The 14307-nt window shown below is 35.8% G+C and overlaps 4 protein-coding genes across 4 annotated transcripts; 3 read left to right on the forward strand and 1 right to left on the reverse strand.

Moving 5' to 3' along the window:
* Positions 1-2188: 2188 nt before the first annotated feature.
* On the reverse strand, positions 2189-2736 carry LOC130725783 (uncharacterized). The gene is made up of 4 exons (XM_057576975.1): positions 2647-2736; positions 2454-2537; positions 2262-2380; positions 2189-2201 (listed from the first exon to the last, which is right to left on the reverse strand). Exons 1-4 carry the CDS (start codon positions 2734-2736, stop codon positions 2189-2191), a joined length of 306 nt encoding a protein of 101 aa, XP_057432958.1.
* Positions 2737-2833: 97 nt separating this feature from the next.
* Positions 2834-4713, forward strand: LOC130722328 (serpin-ZX-like). The gene is made up of 2 exons (XM_057573022.1): positions 2834-3774; positions 4467-4713. The coding sequence occupies exons 1-2, from the start codon at positions 3193-3195 to the stop codon at positions 4527-4529; spliced, it is 645 nt and encodes a 214-aa protein (XP_057429005.1). The 5' UTR covers positions 2834-3192; the 3' UTR covers positions 4530-4713.
* Positions 4714-5868: 1155 nt separating this feature from the next.
* On the forward strand, positions 5869-8853 carry LOC130722480 (uncharacterized). The gene is made up of 6 exons (XM_057573223.1): positions 5869-6177; positions 6259-6438; positions 6540-6621; positions 6795-6902; positions 7051-7209; positions 8394-8853. Exons 1-6 carry the CDS (start codon positions 5926-5928, stop codon positions 8588-8590), a joined length of 978 nt encoding a protein of 325 aa, XP_057429206.1. The 5' UTR covers positions 5869-5925; the 3' UTR covers positions 8591-8853.
* A 1147-nt stretch (positions 8854-10000) lies between these two features.
* LOC130722481 (uncharacterized) lies at positions 10001-12749 on the forward strand. Its single transcript, XM_057573224.1, has 4 exons — positions 10001-10144; positions 10425-10840; positions 11028-11318; positions 12224-12749. Exons 2-4 carry the CDS (start codon positions 10454-10456, stop codon positions 12431-12433), a joined length of 888 nt encoding a protein of 295 aa, XP_057429207.1. The 5' UTR covers positions 10001-10144; positions 10425-10453; the 3' UTR covers positions 12434-12749.
* Positions 12750-14307: the final 1558 nt, after the last annotated feature.

The following is a 14307-nucleotide window of genomic DNA, read 5'->3' on the forward strand; positions in this document are numbered from 1 at the left end:
ACATCTACTGGTCAAACATCCTGAAAAGAGTCCAGTCGAAAGCTGCTTCACAGCAATTATCAACGGCGGCTTCTCTGCTAATTTTTTCAAAGAAGCCGAAAATCAGAGCCCTGATCCGAAGCGCGGAGACATCGTGGTATTCAGCTGGGTACGACTCTTTTGCGTGGGACGGGATGTTGATGGGGCTTGCCTTGTTTCCCCTACTCAGAGGGAACAAGGAACTACTCCAACTTTGACCTATTCAAGCAGATTAAGACAAGGATGGACCCCAGATACGATGATCGTACCTAGGAGCTACTATGCATCATCATCCTAGATGAGCGAAACTATGAAAAAAGGGAGTAAAAAAATAACCTAGCACCCTTTGTACCTAAGAAAATAATTTTAGGTTAGTCATCTAAGAGATAGATATTAAGTTGGCTTGATATCACATTTCCAAAGTGCTTAACATTTTTGTTGTTATTAAATCCAAACTTGTCTTGTCAGAGTTGACAATCAATTGCTTTTTTCTTATTAGTCACTACAAATACACAGATGTAGGCAATCGAACACCAGAACAAATTAAACATATACTGCCATCTAGATGCCAGATGTCAGAATGATAACATGCATGAACAGGATACAACACAAACAATATCTTGAAAAATTACACAGCTCCACCAGGTCAAAAGAATGTAGTTACCCAGTGCATGGAGGCCCTTCACTTGCATCCGAACATCTTGTATTGCCCCTGTGCTCATAGACTCTTCTGCATTGATGAAAACATCCAGTGTAAGTATGATCAGCACTTACTAGTTAGTGCATATAGATGGTCTCTAACAATGTCAATAAGTTACCTATGAACTTTCTTGCTTCTAGCTCGGACTGTGATTCTATGATGTATCTCAGTTGAATTTGGATCAAGAGCTGGTTGGGATATCTCCAAACCTTCTTCCTTTATAATTTTAATGTATCTGCAAAATCAGAAGTTTATATTAATTCCTTCATTCCACCACCATCTCAGACAGGAAGGATTTCTTAGCAATCTAATGTTAACAATCGAACAAGGATAATAGATCTTGCAACACAAGTATATTGAAGAGGGAGAAAATTCAAAGTCAATCTTCATTCAGCTTTCAAATTTTAAAATGAGGGTAAAAATCTATCACATGAAATTGGATTAAAAAAATTGTTACATTTGTACCAGCATTGCAGGTCCATTCTAGTATAAAATGGTAACCATTCAAAGTGGAAGCAGACTGCACACAAATATCAAAATACCACTGCGAAGAGCAACAAAAGCATCACTCATACCTTGATGGAGAAAAATGCTGCACTCCTAAATCCTCATCCCACATAAAGATATAATCATAAATAGAAACTATATCTGGATGAATAAATCTTTTTGCAAACCACCTGAGAAAGAATTCACGAATTAATATCTCAGTTTAGAAAATTAAAATATATCTGCCTAGAGTCTCAACTGTTAGAATCGGGGTGTTTAGTTTTATCAAATATAGGTCGAATGGTTAAGTTTTTTACACTTTCCTTGGAAACTACCATCATTATGTAATCCATTATGAGTTGGAGAATGACCATGCATATATGTTTATTGAGTCTCAATTGGGAAATGCATAGCAACCTAGAGCCCATGTTGGATGGAAAATAAGGATACTTTTACATTATATGACCAGAATACACTCTTCACTCTTTAACTCTACCGCAGTTATAGAGTATTCTCAGAGTGCATATTTACCATGACACCACATCACATTGTGAGAAAATTCTTGAAGTTGCAATTGCTTACACGATATCTATTAAATTATTGGTATTCTAAATCCTAGTATGAATATAATTAATTTCTACAACAACATAATGGACACATATTGAGCAATCCAGGGTCAAGCAGTGGTAGTGTGGTACATTCCCCAATTCATCATCTAACTAGAGGATTCCCATGGCAAAAGGCATTAGTATTACCTAATACTTTTTCAATTTGAATGACGGAAAGAGGATTAATAAATTAAGAAAAAAAATTAAGACTTTGATTTAAATAAGTTGACAAAAGGTAACGTGTTTACCCAATTTTCAACGTGTCTAATTCGTCTAACTGGCTCATGCTGACATCTTGATTTTCAAAAGAAAAAAAAACTTGACATAAATGAAGACATAGTTTGCCCCATTTACACTTATAGTTTCTTCAGAATAATTAAAGAATCTCCCTACATGGGACATATGATTCACAATACAGGGTTTTCAGATGTGATCAGTCTTGTACTTACCACTTTGTTTGATTCTGAGCAACAATATGTGTGGCCTTGCTACTCCAGCCAAGATTCAACCATTCATCCACATTGCCATCATAATGGAACAAAATTATAGTAAAATTTGCTGAAAGGAACTGAAAAAAATGAAAAATAATAAGAAATGCGGATTCAAATAATTTTGATAATCTAAGCAATCATCACTAATACCTTTTGCACCATGATATCGACATTACACTTTTGTTTAATACGAATTGGAACTGCCAGCAAGTTACGATTCGAGTAAACACTAGTCTGCAATATCATAATCACCATCAAGCAATCATTATATTTGTCAGCTCAGGTAAAACAATAGCTTTCAGTATAATTAGAATATAGAAGAGTAATAACAAAAAATGCTCACCTTCGACCTTGAATTACTTCTCAACCATAATGGCCTTAGCTCAAGATTTGAACTAGCATGTATTTTACCTTGCGGCAAGCCTCTCAACATCCTAGAAGATGCAGGATATGCATGAAGAGGCAGAAAAAGTACTAACTTGAAGGAAAAGTATATCCAAGATACAATATCACATTACTACAAGGATTGTAAAACAGCCAAACCAATTCCAAATTTCAAAAGAAACTATTTCCATCACTTGCTATAACCGGCATGAACTTTGTTTGTAACACATCAAAGATTAAAACTGGAAAATGAAGAATCAGAAAGCTAGTTGGGCAAGTAAACTGATATTGAAGTTTTTACCTTTGTCTCTCCCCAGAAACTCCATTGTCTGTCAATCTGATTGTGGCATATGATAAACAAAAAAGGAAAAGAAAATAAATTAGCACAAGAATACAATGCATCATTTAATTGTAGAGAAATGATAGCAACGCACTCTTGTAAACACATTCTTCAACACACTTTGCCAGCACTCCTCTTAATGGTAAGGGAGGAAAGATTCCCTTCATGAAAACCAAGAACAAGGCTGAGCAATTTATTAGGGCTTTTGATGGTTTTAAAGTGCTCCGTCTTTCTTATAAACAAGGTAGAGATCAAACACGCCGATTCTCCATGTACATTTTTCTTCCAGATGCAAAAGATGGATTGTCAACTTTAATTCAAAACTTGGCTTCAGAGTCTGGTTTCTTGGAACAAACCTTTCCTCGCCGAAAACTTCCAGTAGGTCACTTCATGATTCCAAAATTCAAGATTTCTTATAGTGTTAAAGCTGCTGATGTGCTCAAGGAGCTTGGAGTTGTTTCACCTTTCTCTCCACAGGATGCCGATTTTTCAAAAATGCTGGAGGCCTCGGGTAAATTACACGTGGAAACCATATTTCACAAAGCATTCATTGAGGTAAATGAACAAGGGACTGAAGCTGCAGCGGCCACTTTGGTGCGTGGGGCACGAATGTGCCGTTCTCAAATTCCAGCTGGTATAGACTTTGTAGCTAACCACCCTTTCCTCTTCTTGATCAGAGAAGATTTCACCGGAACAGTCCTCTTCATTGGACAAGTGCTCAATCCTCTTGATGGAGCAGACCCCCCGGTTAGCTATCTCAATATCTGATTGCATTTTTTGCTTACGACTGTTCAATATTTTCTTTACAATGCTTGGAATAGTTTCAAACTGTGGAAGGACTAATTATAATAGCTTCTGTGGAATTGTTGTTGTTGTTGTTGTTGTTGTTGTTGTTGTGCAGTGTTTCAGTTTGTTCTTTTAAAGCTATTTTATTAAACCAATCTTGTTTAGCAGCAGCTTTATAGTGTTCTGCTCATTTCTACTTTTTTTTATTGTGAGTGTTACGGTTGATAGACGTTTCTGAATTGTCACTATATCTATTTGGAATAAACATGTTCTTTTTCTATTTCTTGTTTTACTTTTAATTACATAAGGCTAAGAATGATGTTTGTGGGGTTAGTATGATGATGGTTTTACTGCATTTTGTATCATGAACTTTCCTGTTTGAAACTTTTTTTTCTCAGTCATGTTACATCTTTTTCCTTCCTATTGTGTTGGTGCTTGACTTATAATCTGTGGCTAGTATGTGTGGTTACTGGTTAGTATGATGTTGGTTTTGCATCTCAAGCAAACCCTCAATGCCACTCATGGGCTTTACTGCATTTTATTAAAATGTTTGAATCATTTTTTCTCTCTGTCATGTTGCATCTTTTTCCTTCCTGTTGTGATGGGGCTTGGCTTCTAATCTGTGGCATGTCCTTTTTCCTTTTTATTTTCAGTCGTACATGGATGATGATAAGCCAGTGGTTCCAAAAAAGAGGAAGATGTCAAGTAAAATATGATTCAGATGGCGATGATGGAGGAGAAATATTAGTGGGTTGAATTAATCTTGTGATAGGACAAAATTTTAAATTCCAAGTACTCTGTAGGTTGGTATAACTTATGCAATGTATTATTTTGGATGCCATTAAATTATTGGTACTTTGTTGGTCCATATATCTTATGCAATATATTATTTTGGATGCCCTTAAATTGTTCGTAGATTTCTTTTTATTACACGAGATTGGGGTTGAGAAGTATTAGAAATTGGGAGGCCTATACTCAACCACAAAAGCTAGCTCAAGAGTTGAGGTTTGCACTACCCTTATAAAGCTTATCTTGGCTCTATCTCTAGCCAATGTGGGACTTCTAACACACCCCCTCAAGAGTTGAGGTTTGCACTACCCTTATAAAGCTTATCTTGGCTCTATCTCTAGCCAATGTGGGACTTCTAACACACCCCCTCACGTCCAGGATTGAACAGACTGGAACGTGGGATTAACAACGGGTGGCCCAATAATGGGAGGTCTCCACAACAAATGGATCTAGGATAGGCTCTGATACCATATTAGAAATTGGGAGGCCTATACTCAACCACAAAAGCTAGCTCAAGAGTTGAGGTTTGCACTACCCTTATAAAGCTTATCTTGGCTCTATCTCTAGCCAATGTGGGACTTATAACAAGAAGTTTACAAAATTTGTTTCCAGTTTCCCCATTTTCACCGAAATATCCAATCCATTCAAATAGTAGTATCCTCCATCCAAATACAAATACGTAATGTTTATTTATTTATTTTAATTTTCTAATAAAAAAGATACAAATTTGTCAAATTGGTACATTTTCTAAAAGACGAATTACTAATTTGTATGTTATGGCAATAGTGGTTTGTGAAGCAATTGGATGTAGATTTGTGCATTTCCTAGAAGCATGTAGTTTCAACATGGTTCCAAATTCATGTAGTTTTAGCTTCTACTCAAATGTGTTTTGGAGTATGTGGTGCATAGCATAGCTCAAAACTCAAGTGAGAAATATTTTTGGTACATGTTAAAAAACATATTATTATTATTATTATTTATGAGGAGAGATCTATTGATTCAAGTAAGTTAAAAATCTTATGCCATGTCCCTTAATGTTATAAAGAACTAACGGTTGGGATAGTGACAGATCCAAAATTTTTATGTAGTGAGGACAATATATACTACATCGCTTACATCAATGCACTAGGTGGCTAAACTTTCATTATTTTTTCAATGCTCCACAAACATGCTCTAAGTGGCTAGACTTCTCCGAACAAATCTTCTCGATACACATCGCTTAAGATCAAACCTTTAACTAGAAGTTTTAGTGTAAACTAAATACAAACAAGTGTTTGTATATGAAGGAAAGGAGTCGTGTCCGTGACAAACAAAGTTGGAAAAATGAAGGCTGTAGTGATAACCACACCGGGAGGCCCCCAAGTGCTGCAGCTCCAAGACGTGGAAGACCCCCACCTCGGCGACGGCGAAGTCCTTATCAGAGTCCACGCCACCGCCCTTAACAGAGCCGATACCCTTCAAAGGAAAGGCGCTTACCCTCCCCCTAAAGGTGCAAGCTCCTACCCAGGTCTTGAGTGCTCCGGCACCGTTGAATCCATCGGCAAACACGTTTCCCGGTGGAAAATCGGCGATCAGGTTCATAACTCATTTCATAGTTTAGGATTTTTCAACTATTATTGCTCATTCATTTACAGAGATTTTCATTCATGTTTATAGGTTTGTGCTCTTCTTGCTGGAGGTGGATATGCTGAGAAAGTTGCTGTTCCTCAGGAACAGATTCTTCCGGTTCCGCCTGGGGTTTCTTTGACGGATGCAGCTAGTTTCCCTGAGGTTGCATGCACTGTGTGGTCTACTATTTTCATGATGAGTCGCCTCACTCAAGGAGAAACCTTGTTGGTTAGTCATAAATCATAATCATGTCAATCATCAATTTGATTGGTAATAACTAATGATTCTAGCTTAGTTAGTGAAATGTTAACTTTATTGTTCCAACTCAGATTCATGGAGGTTCCAGTGGAATTGGTACATTTGCAATTCAGATTGCCAAGTATCGCGGAGCAAGAGTATTTGTCACTGCAGGTTGTTTAGTCTGCTTTTTCAATTTCATGTTATTGAACTATAGTCAATTTCTATGTATAAATATATAGATAGATGTGGAGATTAGCTCTCTGCTGTGTTATCCAGTGAACCTGACATGTTTCCAAGTAGTTATTAGTTATTGCCAAAATTTGATTCTAGATATCACTTAGCAGGTAGTGAGGAGAAACTAGCTTTTTGTAAAGGTATAGGAGCTGATGTGGGTATCAACTACAAAACTGAGGACTTTGTTGCGAGGGTAAAGGAAGAAACTGGTGGTCAAGGTATTACCTCTAAAAGGCATGTTGTGATTTCCTAGCATTCCTCAATGTTAAATACCTACATATATAGTATTTGTACCCTTTGATGTTTGTGTTTTTACTGGTTGTATTGAGAAGCACGATGTATGTTGTAATTGATGTGCGGTGGCAGGTGTTGATGTTATTCTTGATTGTATGGGAGCATCCTACTATAAAAGAAATCTTGATAGCTTAAACTTTGATGGAAGGCTTTTTATTATTGGCTTTCAAGGGGGGACTTCTACCGAAGTAGATCTCCGGCCTTTAGTTGCCAAGCGTCTTACTGTACAAGGTATTACAAATTTTAGATTATATTCTTTTCTAATAGATGACCCTGTTTGAGTTAGTTTCTTCAGTATTTGTCTGTGGTCTGTATAAGTGAAAACATGGTTTTGACATCTTGTATGTTGGACGATGAAGAAATTAAAGTAAATAGCCAGTCACTTTAAAAACTATAAAAATACAAAGCAATTTATGAAATTTCTCTTAATTTTGGGTAGATGGGAGAAGATGGGAGAAGAATGAGACACTTAAATATAGTCTAATGACTTCACATATGAATTCTGCTTGTGCTTTATCTGATAGGAACTCAGAAATTGAAGTGGAAAAGTGATTGTAATAATAAAAAATTGAAATGTTTTATTGAAACTGATTTGAAAATGGACAATAGAATTCTAGGCAAGCGTTTCCTCTTCCTTGTTTCACACAAATGAAGAACTTTAGTGAAGAACACACCAGAGAGCACGTTTTGAAGCAAGTACTAATCGTTTCATACTGTTTTATTGAAACTGAATAAAAAGGGGACTATGAAGGACCAAATAATGAAACAAGTAGTAATCAAACATACCAAAGAACATTTCAAACAATTGAACCACTAGCCAAAAGTGGTCACAACTAGACCAGAGGGGGAAGCTCCTCCGGCAACAACGCTCAGAGCGAAGACCGATCAGCAGTCTCTGATACAAATTGTGGTGTCACTGTCACCTTGGACACCTGACGACAAGACAAAACAGGGTTACCCTCCCTGGTAGCGTCTGAACAGTTTCCTGGACTAGAGTGTTCTTGTACCAACTTAAACATGAATAATACATATTTTATATACATTTACGAAAGTAATTTTTACACTATTTTTATAAAAGCTGATAGAACCAATTCCTTAATACTAGGGATTAAGATCAGCTCTAAGACTCTAACCAAGGAAACTAGGATAAAATCATAAGAATTTCTAAACACTCTTCTTTCACCAAAAGCTATCAAATTAATAAATGCCCTTTTCTATTTCCCCTATTTATCTAACTAGTCTCTTCTAAGTTCTAATTACTAACTAATGGATTAACTACTAACAGTTGTCCTTATTCTGTGTTTTTCCATTATTGGAATGTGAGCTCTTTCCTGTGTGGTATATGGTCGATTTGTAGGATCTAACTGTAGTTTAATACAACATTTGTGAACATCGAATTTGTGTGGCCTGTGCAGGGGCTGGCTTGCGTAACAGAAGTATTGAAAATAAAGCTGTGATAGTTACTGAAGTGGAGAAGAACGTTTGGCCTGCAATTGCAGAAGGAAAGGTTAAGCCTGTGATCTACAAATCTTTCCCACTTTCTGAAGCAGCTGAGGCTCACCAGCTTATGGAAAGCAGCCATCATATTGGGAAGATATTGCTTTTGACATGAAAACTATCCTAAATACCCAAGTACATGACATGTTTCTGGATCATTTGAGTCTGTCCATGTGTCATGACCACAGTTCTCTAATAAGAAGTATGTTATTATGTACTAGAGATCCAAGCCGTGTATACTGTATACTTAATCTTCTTTTTGTTTTGGTTTGACTGAGATTGTCTTTCACTGCTTGTTTAAAACTTGAATTTGCTTTGTTTGGGAGTGAATTGAGGGAGCAGAATCAAAGAATGAAAAATGAAAGGTAGAATTTCAAATGTTTTTTAGATGTGAATCAATCGGGAAGAATAAAAATGCAAAAAAATGTCATTTGGGACAGTAACAGAGGGTTGTATTTTGCTTCTATAACTGTCAATGTTAACAGAATTGTTATGAAATCTACTTCTCTTCTAAAAGTATGGATAATATGAAAACTTATGTAGATTATTGTATGTGTGTATGTTTATGAGTGGCAAATTGACAATGGCTACATCAGAAGAATTTGAGTCCTCACTGTGTTATATTATGAGGTCTTTTAAGTTATTTCATAGGTTGTCTGCTGAATTCTCTATATACATAGTACTTTGAGCTATTTCAGGAGATAAGGTTCTGGTTATCTATGAAACTACCGGTGACCTACACCTTTGCCATGGATCACTTCCTGAAGGAACAATTGAACCATTAATGAACTTGAAATTGCTCTTAAAATATAGTGATCTCTTCATAGCTGTGCTCCATGGATGGTAATCGCTGCCATTCAAAGGATTGGAAGCCATGTAGCTCTTGAATTCTCACCTGGATGTAGATAGTAAGGGCTTCAGAGATTTTGTGGGGAATCTTTTAGCAATGGTGTGTGATTAAGGGAAAAGTTTATACCGGCCAAGTCCTCTATTGTAGTGGTCTGATAGAGCTTTCATGAAGGATGGAAAGAAATGAGAATGTTTTGAATGAGGAGGATTGGACATGCAAAGGAATTCCTTGATTCACCCTAAAACGATGGAATTATGCACAAAAGTGAAAACTAGCAATATGATTTCATTCAATTGTTAACTGAGTTTATATACAAGTGAAATGTGAAAATTATGAGCTACTCACTAGCTAATTAACTTGTTAAGTATCTAACTTTGAACTATATAAATAAGCCGATTTCATAAATGCAAATTTATGTTTAGCTATATATAGTATCCTATATTATACACATTAAATTTTAGATAAACTAGACATTCATGTGTTATGAGTGTATGAAATATACAGTTGATATTTTATTTTGAATGCTACAATTGACATTCACTTATCTTTTAAGAAGTACTATATCATATGTTATTATTCAATGAAATTGAAATAAACTTTTATTTTTCTTGAATTGAAACAGAAGTTGAAATAAGTTGATAATGAACCATATAAAATATTATTATTTTGAGAAATTATGATATGGTGGCAAGATCTGATTGGTCCAGCATGTGTGTGAATTATTAAACAACAACGTGAACTCTCTTTCACTTGCAGCGCCGTTGAAAGCTTGTGGAGAGTCAAAGCTAATCAGTTCAGTTCAGTTCATCGCCGATTAAGGTGAGTTTCGTTTCGTGCTTTCAATCTTCAACTTCCTCTCCATCGGAAAATCATCTTATTCTTCTTGTTTCCTTTCAAATTGAAGTGTTCCTTGTTTTCTGTAAATTTCGATAAGAGCTAGGTTGTTATGAAACAAACAGACAAACATGTTTTTGTCTTGGCGGCGAAACCAGAAGAACCCTTAAGCTTCTTCTTATTGTGATGAATTGAACTGTGGAGCTGATTTTTCAGTGCCTCCTTTCAAAGGGTTTGTCTAATTTTCACTGAATTTCTTTTGCAGGCTCAGAGATTTAAGCATTTCATATCAGGATGGATCTAAGTAAAATGAATCCTAGGCAGCTCACTACGGTGGGATCGGCGTTTGGCGCTATGCTTTCGATGCATTTCACCACACAGTTACTGTCTCAGCATCTCTTCTATTGGAAGAACCCCAAAGAGCAAAGGGCTATTATCATTATCATCCTCATGGCTCCTATCTATGCAGTTGTCTCCTTTGTGGGACTGTTGGATATTGAAGGAAGCAAGGAGTTTTTCACTTTTTTGGAGTCTGTTAAAGAATGCTATGAAGCTCTTGTCATTGCTAAGTTTTTGGCTTTGATGTATAGTTACTTGAACATATCAATTAGTAAAAACATTGTGCCTGATGAGATTAAAGGCAGAGAAATTCACCACTCTTTTCCAATGACCCTTTTTCAGGTATGGCATAGTTTTGCACAGTTAGAATTGTTGTCAAAATTTGCGGAGAATTGAATATTCATAAAGCTTTTGCGTGATGGATGTGTTAGCTTGTTCTGCTTACATGTAGCTTTTCTTTTCAGTTACATATCTATGTGTGATTGTGTTAAGACTTGTATTGACAATTGTGTAAATTGATATTATGCAGCCTCATACTGTTCGGTTGAACCACCATACTCTGAAGCTTCTAAAATATTGGACATGGCAGTTTGTTGTCGTCCGCCCCGTGTGCTCCATTTTGATGATTCTGTTACAGCTAATTGGTCTATATCCAACTTGGTTGAGCTGGACATTCACCATCATTCTCAACATTTCTGTGTCATTGGCCTTGTATTCTCTGGTGATCTTTTACCATGTGTTTGCTAAAGAACTTGCTCCACACAAACCTCTTGCGAAATTTCTGTGCATCAAGGGAATTGTTTTCTTCTGCTTTTGGCAGGTAAATTTATTATCCTTTATGTTGTCATCAGGTAACCTGAGTTCAATGATCATCTATAAAGACATTGATTAGAAAACCAGCTTAGATCACAAACTGTTAGAGTAAGATAAGAACTAAAATTTGAACTACTGATTTTGCTGAACTTACAATTTTGGCTGATATAGTGCTTCGTTTACATGCAGAATAGTCTTGACTTTACATATAGTATCAAAGCAAAAAACTTAGAACATCTAGTGGTTCTCAACTTTAATTCCTTTGTTTATTTTAATATTTTGTTCTCATAGCTTCTTCCTATTTGTTTTTTGCATTAAAACAGTAAATTATACCAAAAATTGTTATTCCGGGACTATAACCTCCTATTCCGTTGTAGTTTTGGGAATCTTTGTATTCAATACTTTGCTAGTGAAAGAGCTCTGTCATTCACAGATAAAGTAAATCTGCGTGATCTTAAAATCTGTGGAGACCAATGATGACAAAAGATTTAATTAGTACAAGTTGATTTCTAGTTTTCTACTTATGTTAAGTCGAAACTGTAACTGTTTGCTGAATTATTTGGGATTCCCTTTAGAAATTAAGTGTCTTACTTTTGCCTCAAACTTTTAAACCCTATGTAGTTGTGAATTTTTATTTTTGGTATCCTACCAATTACATACTTACATTCTATTAAGAATTTTCTGATTTCAGGGTCTTTCCTATATGCCATTGCCAGTTACATGTTGTCATAGACTAACATGGGTTTATAATTTCACGCTTCAATTCCCTTGAGTCATCCATTTCTCTCTTAAATTTTCCTTTTATTATTTTTTCTTGTCCTGACTGCTGAATCATCCTTCATATACAATAGCGCCATCATCTGGAGCCGTGTCTGTGATAATAATGAACATCCTTTCTTTGGCCATATGCAGGGAATGGTTCTCGATGGTTTAGCATCATTTGGCATCCTTCAATCTCTTCCTTATAAATTAGACGTGGAGCACGTTGAGGAAGCAATGCAGAATATGTTGGTAATCATAGAGATGGTTGTCTTTTCTGTTCTTCAGCAGTATGCTTATCATGTCGCACCATACAGTGGAGAAGTTGAAAAAATGCTTAAACAAAACAAGAAGAATGAATGATATGGTCAAAAGATGAAAAGGCAGGCTATAGCGATGTATTTAGGAGTTACTCACCTTGGCGGTATAAACATGTAAACATTGATACCAAGTAGATGTGTCGTTTCTATGAAGAATATCAGTTTATTGTATAAGGCCACCTTTCCACCACCACTACTCCTTCTTGGTTGCTGTATTTTCCCAATCTTCTAATGGAACTTAGCTCTTGTTTCGTTACTGGCTATCCACTATCTAGTGGCTGGTGATTTTCTTAGGATGATTATTTATGATTACTGTGTCACATACGTTTACGGTTTAAATCAAGGGAATGATTGGTCAATTATTTTACTCTAGCGACTAGCGCGAGTTCATGCATGCTCTGTATTTAGTATTGCATTGTGTTTTATGCTGATTTTTGCATACAAATGGTGGTTTCTCAAGTTCTCAATTTTTGCATTTGAAGTTCTTTAATATGATAAATCTAATTTAGATGACCCCGGCAGTTTGGCTTCTTCACTGAAAGTTCCCCAGATTTTAGAGGGAAGCAAGATTAGATTCTGGCTTTAACTATCATTTTTCTTCTGTAATCTCAGTTAATTTTTGCAATCAAAATTTTTACAATCAAAACCTCCGGTCCTATTTATAAGCATGAAAGAGAAGAAAAATCTTAGTCCTTTTTATAAAACTCAAATGAAAGTTTGAGCATTAATTATTTTTTCCAATGATACCCTTATTAATTCTAACTTGTAGAATGTGTCTCATTAATTATTTTCTCTCTTTCCCACTTTCCAACACGAATAACAAAGAGTAATTTTGGAAGTTTATTTTGATTCAAGACAAATTTAATGCATTTTATCTAGTTTTACTACATTTCTTAAATTATGTGAATTTTTTTTGTTATTACTTATAAATAGGACCGGAGGGAGTAATATCTTAAAAGGGGACCAATCCCTTCTTAATCCTGCTGCACTTTTTACCCTTTGCAAATAAAGGTCACAACTCTTTTTTATCATTGCTTGAAATTCATATAATATAAAGTAGTATATTGGTATCCTTCCTCTTATCTCAAATTGTGGTATAGATTCAACACAATAACCAACTTCTCAGGAACAAATTAGAAAATTGGACACGTCTACCAAACAAAGCTATTGAGCTACACCTGATTGAGGTTCTCAACATTCTACTAATTACTTTTTGGTTGTATCAAGGTATGTCCACAATCGGCATACATAAAACTAATTCTCTCGAGACTCTAAAATAACATTAAGTGAGTATGAAATCTACGTGTTGATTACTTGATGGACAGCAAAGCCTAACCTCTGTGTTCTTTGGAGCTATGCTGCTATGGACGCCGCATAGACACGGATTAATTACATACTCCACACAAAGTGTACCCGTATTCTACTCTTTTGAATTGACTTCATAATCATACGTGAGTACTAACCGTTACCGTTAAACTACCTTATCCTTAATCTTGCTCCTTCCTTTTTAGTCTCTTAACTACCAATCTCATGTTCGTCCTACTTTCTTATCATCAAAACCAAACAGTCAAAAATAAACCAAACAGACTCATGTACGTCTTTTTAATGATATCTGTATTTAGCACCACAACTATACAAACTGCCAAATATATCAGTTTAACGGTACCAACTGCAACTATTCTACTACAAGCCAGCCAGCTAAAACAGTTAAATTAAGTAACACTGGGCCCGGCCTACACATTATCTATACACGTGTCCTCCTTTGACTGTTGACTCATGGAAACCTTGACTTGTGTTTTTCTTATCTTTATCCTCTTGCTTGGGTGTGGTCGAATAATATTACTCAGTTGTGGAGTTCATCAATGCCTACACCTGTTTGAATTACCATGCTTAAACTGCTGCTTAAATCTCTTTTAA

The sequence above is a fragment of the Lotus japonicus genome, chromosome 6 (assembly GCF_012489685.1).
Source record: "Lotus japonicus ecotype B-129 chromosome 6, LjGifu_v1.2".
In the NCBI taxonomy this organism is placed as follows: domain Eukaryota; kingdom Viridiplantae; phylum Streptophyta; class Magnoliopsida; order Fabales; family Fabaceae; genus Lotus; species Lotus japonicus.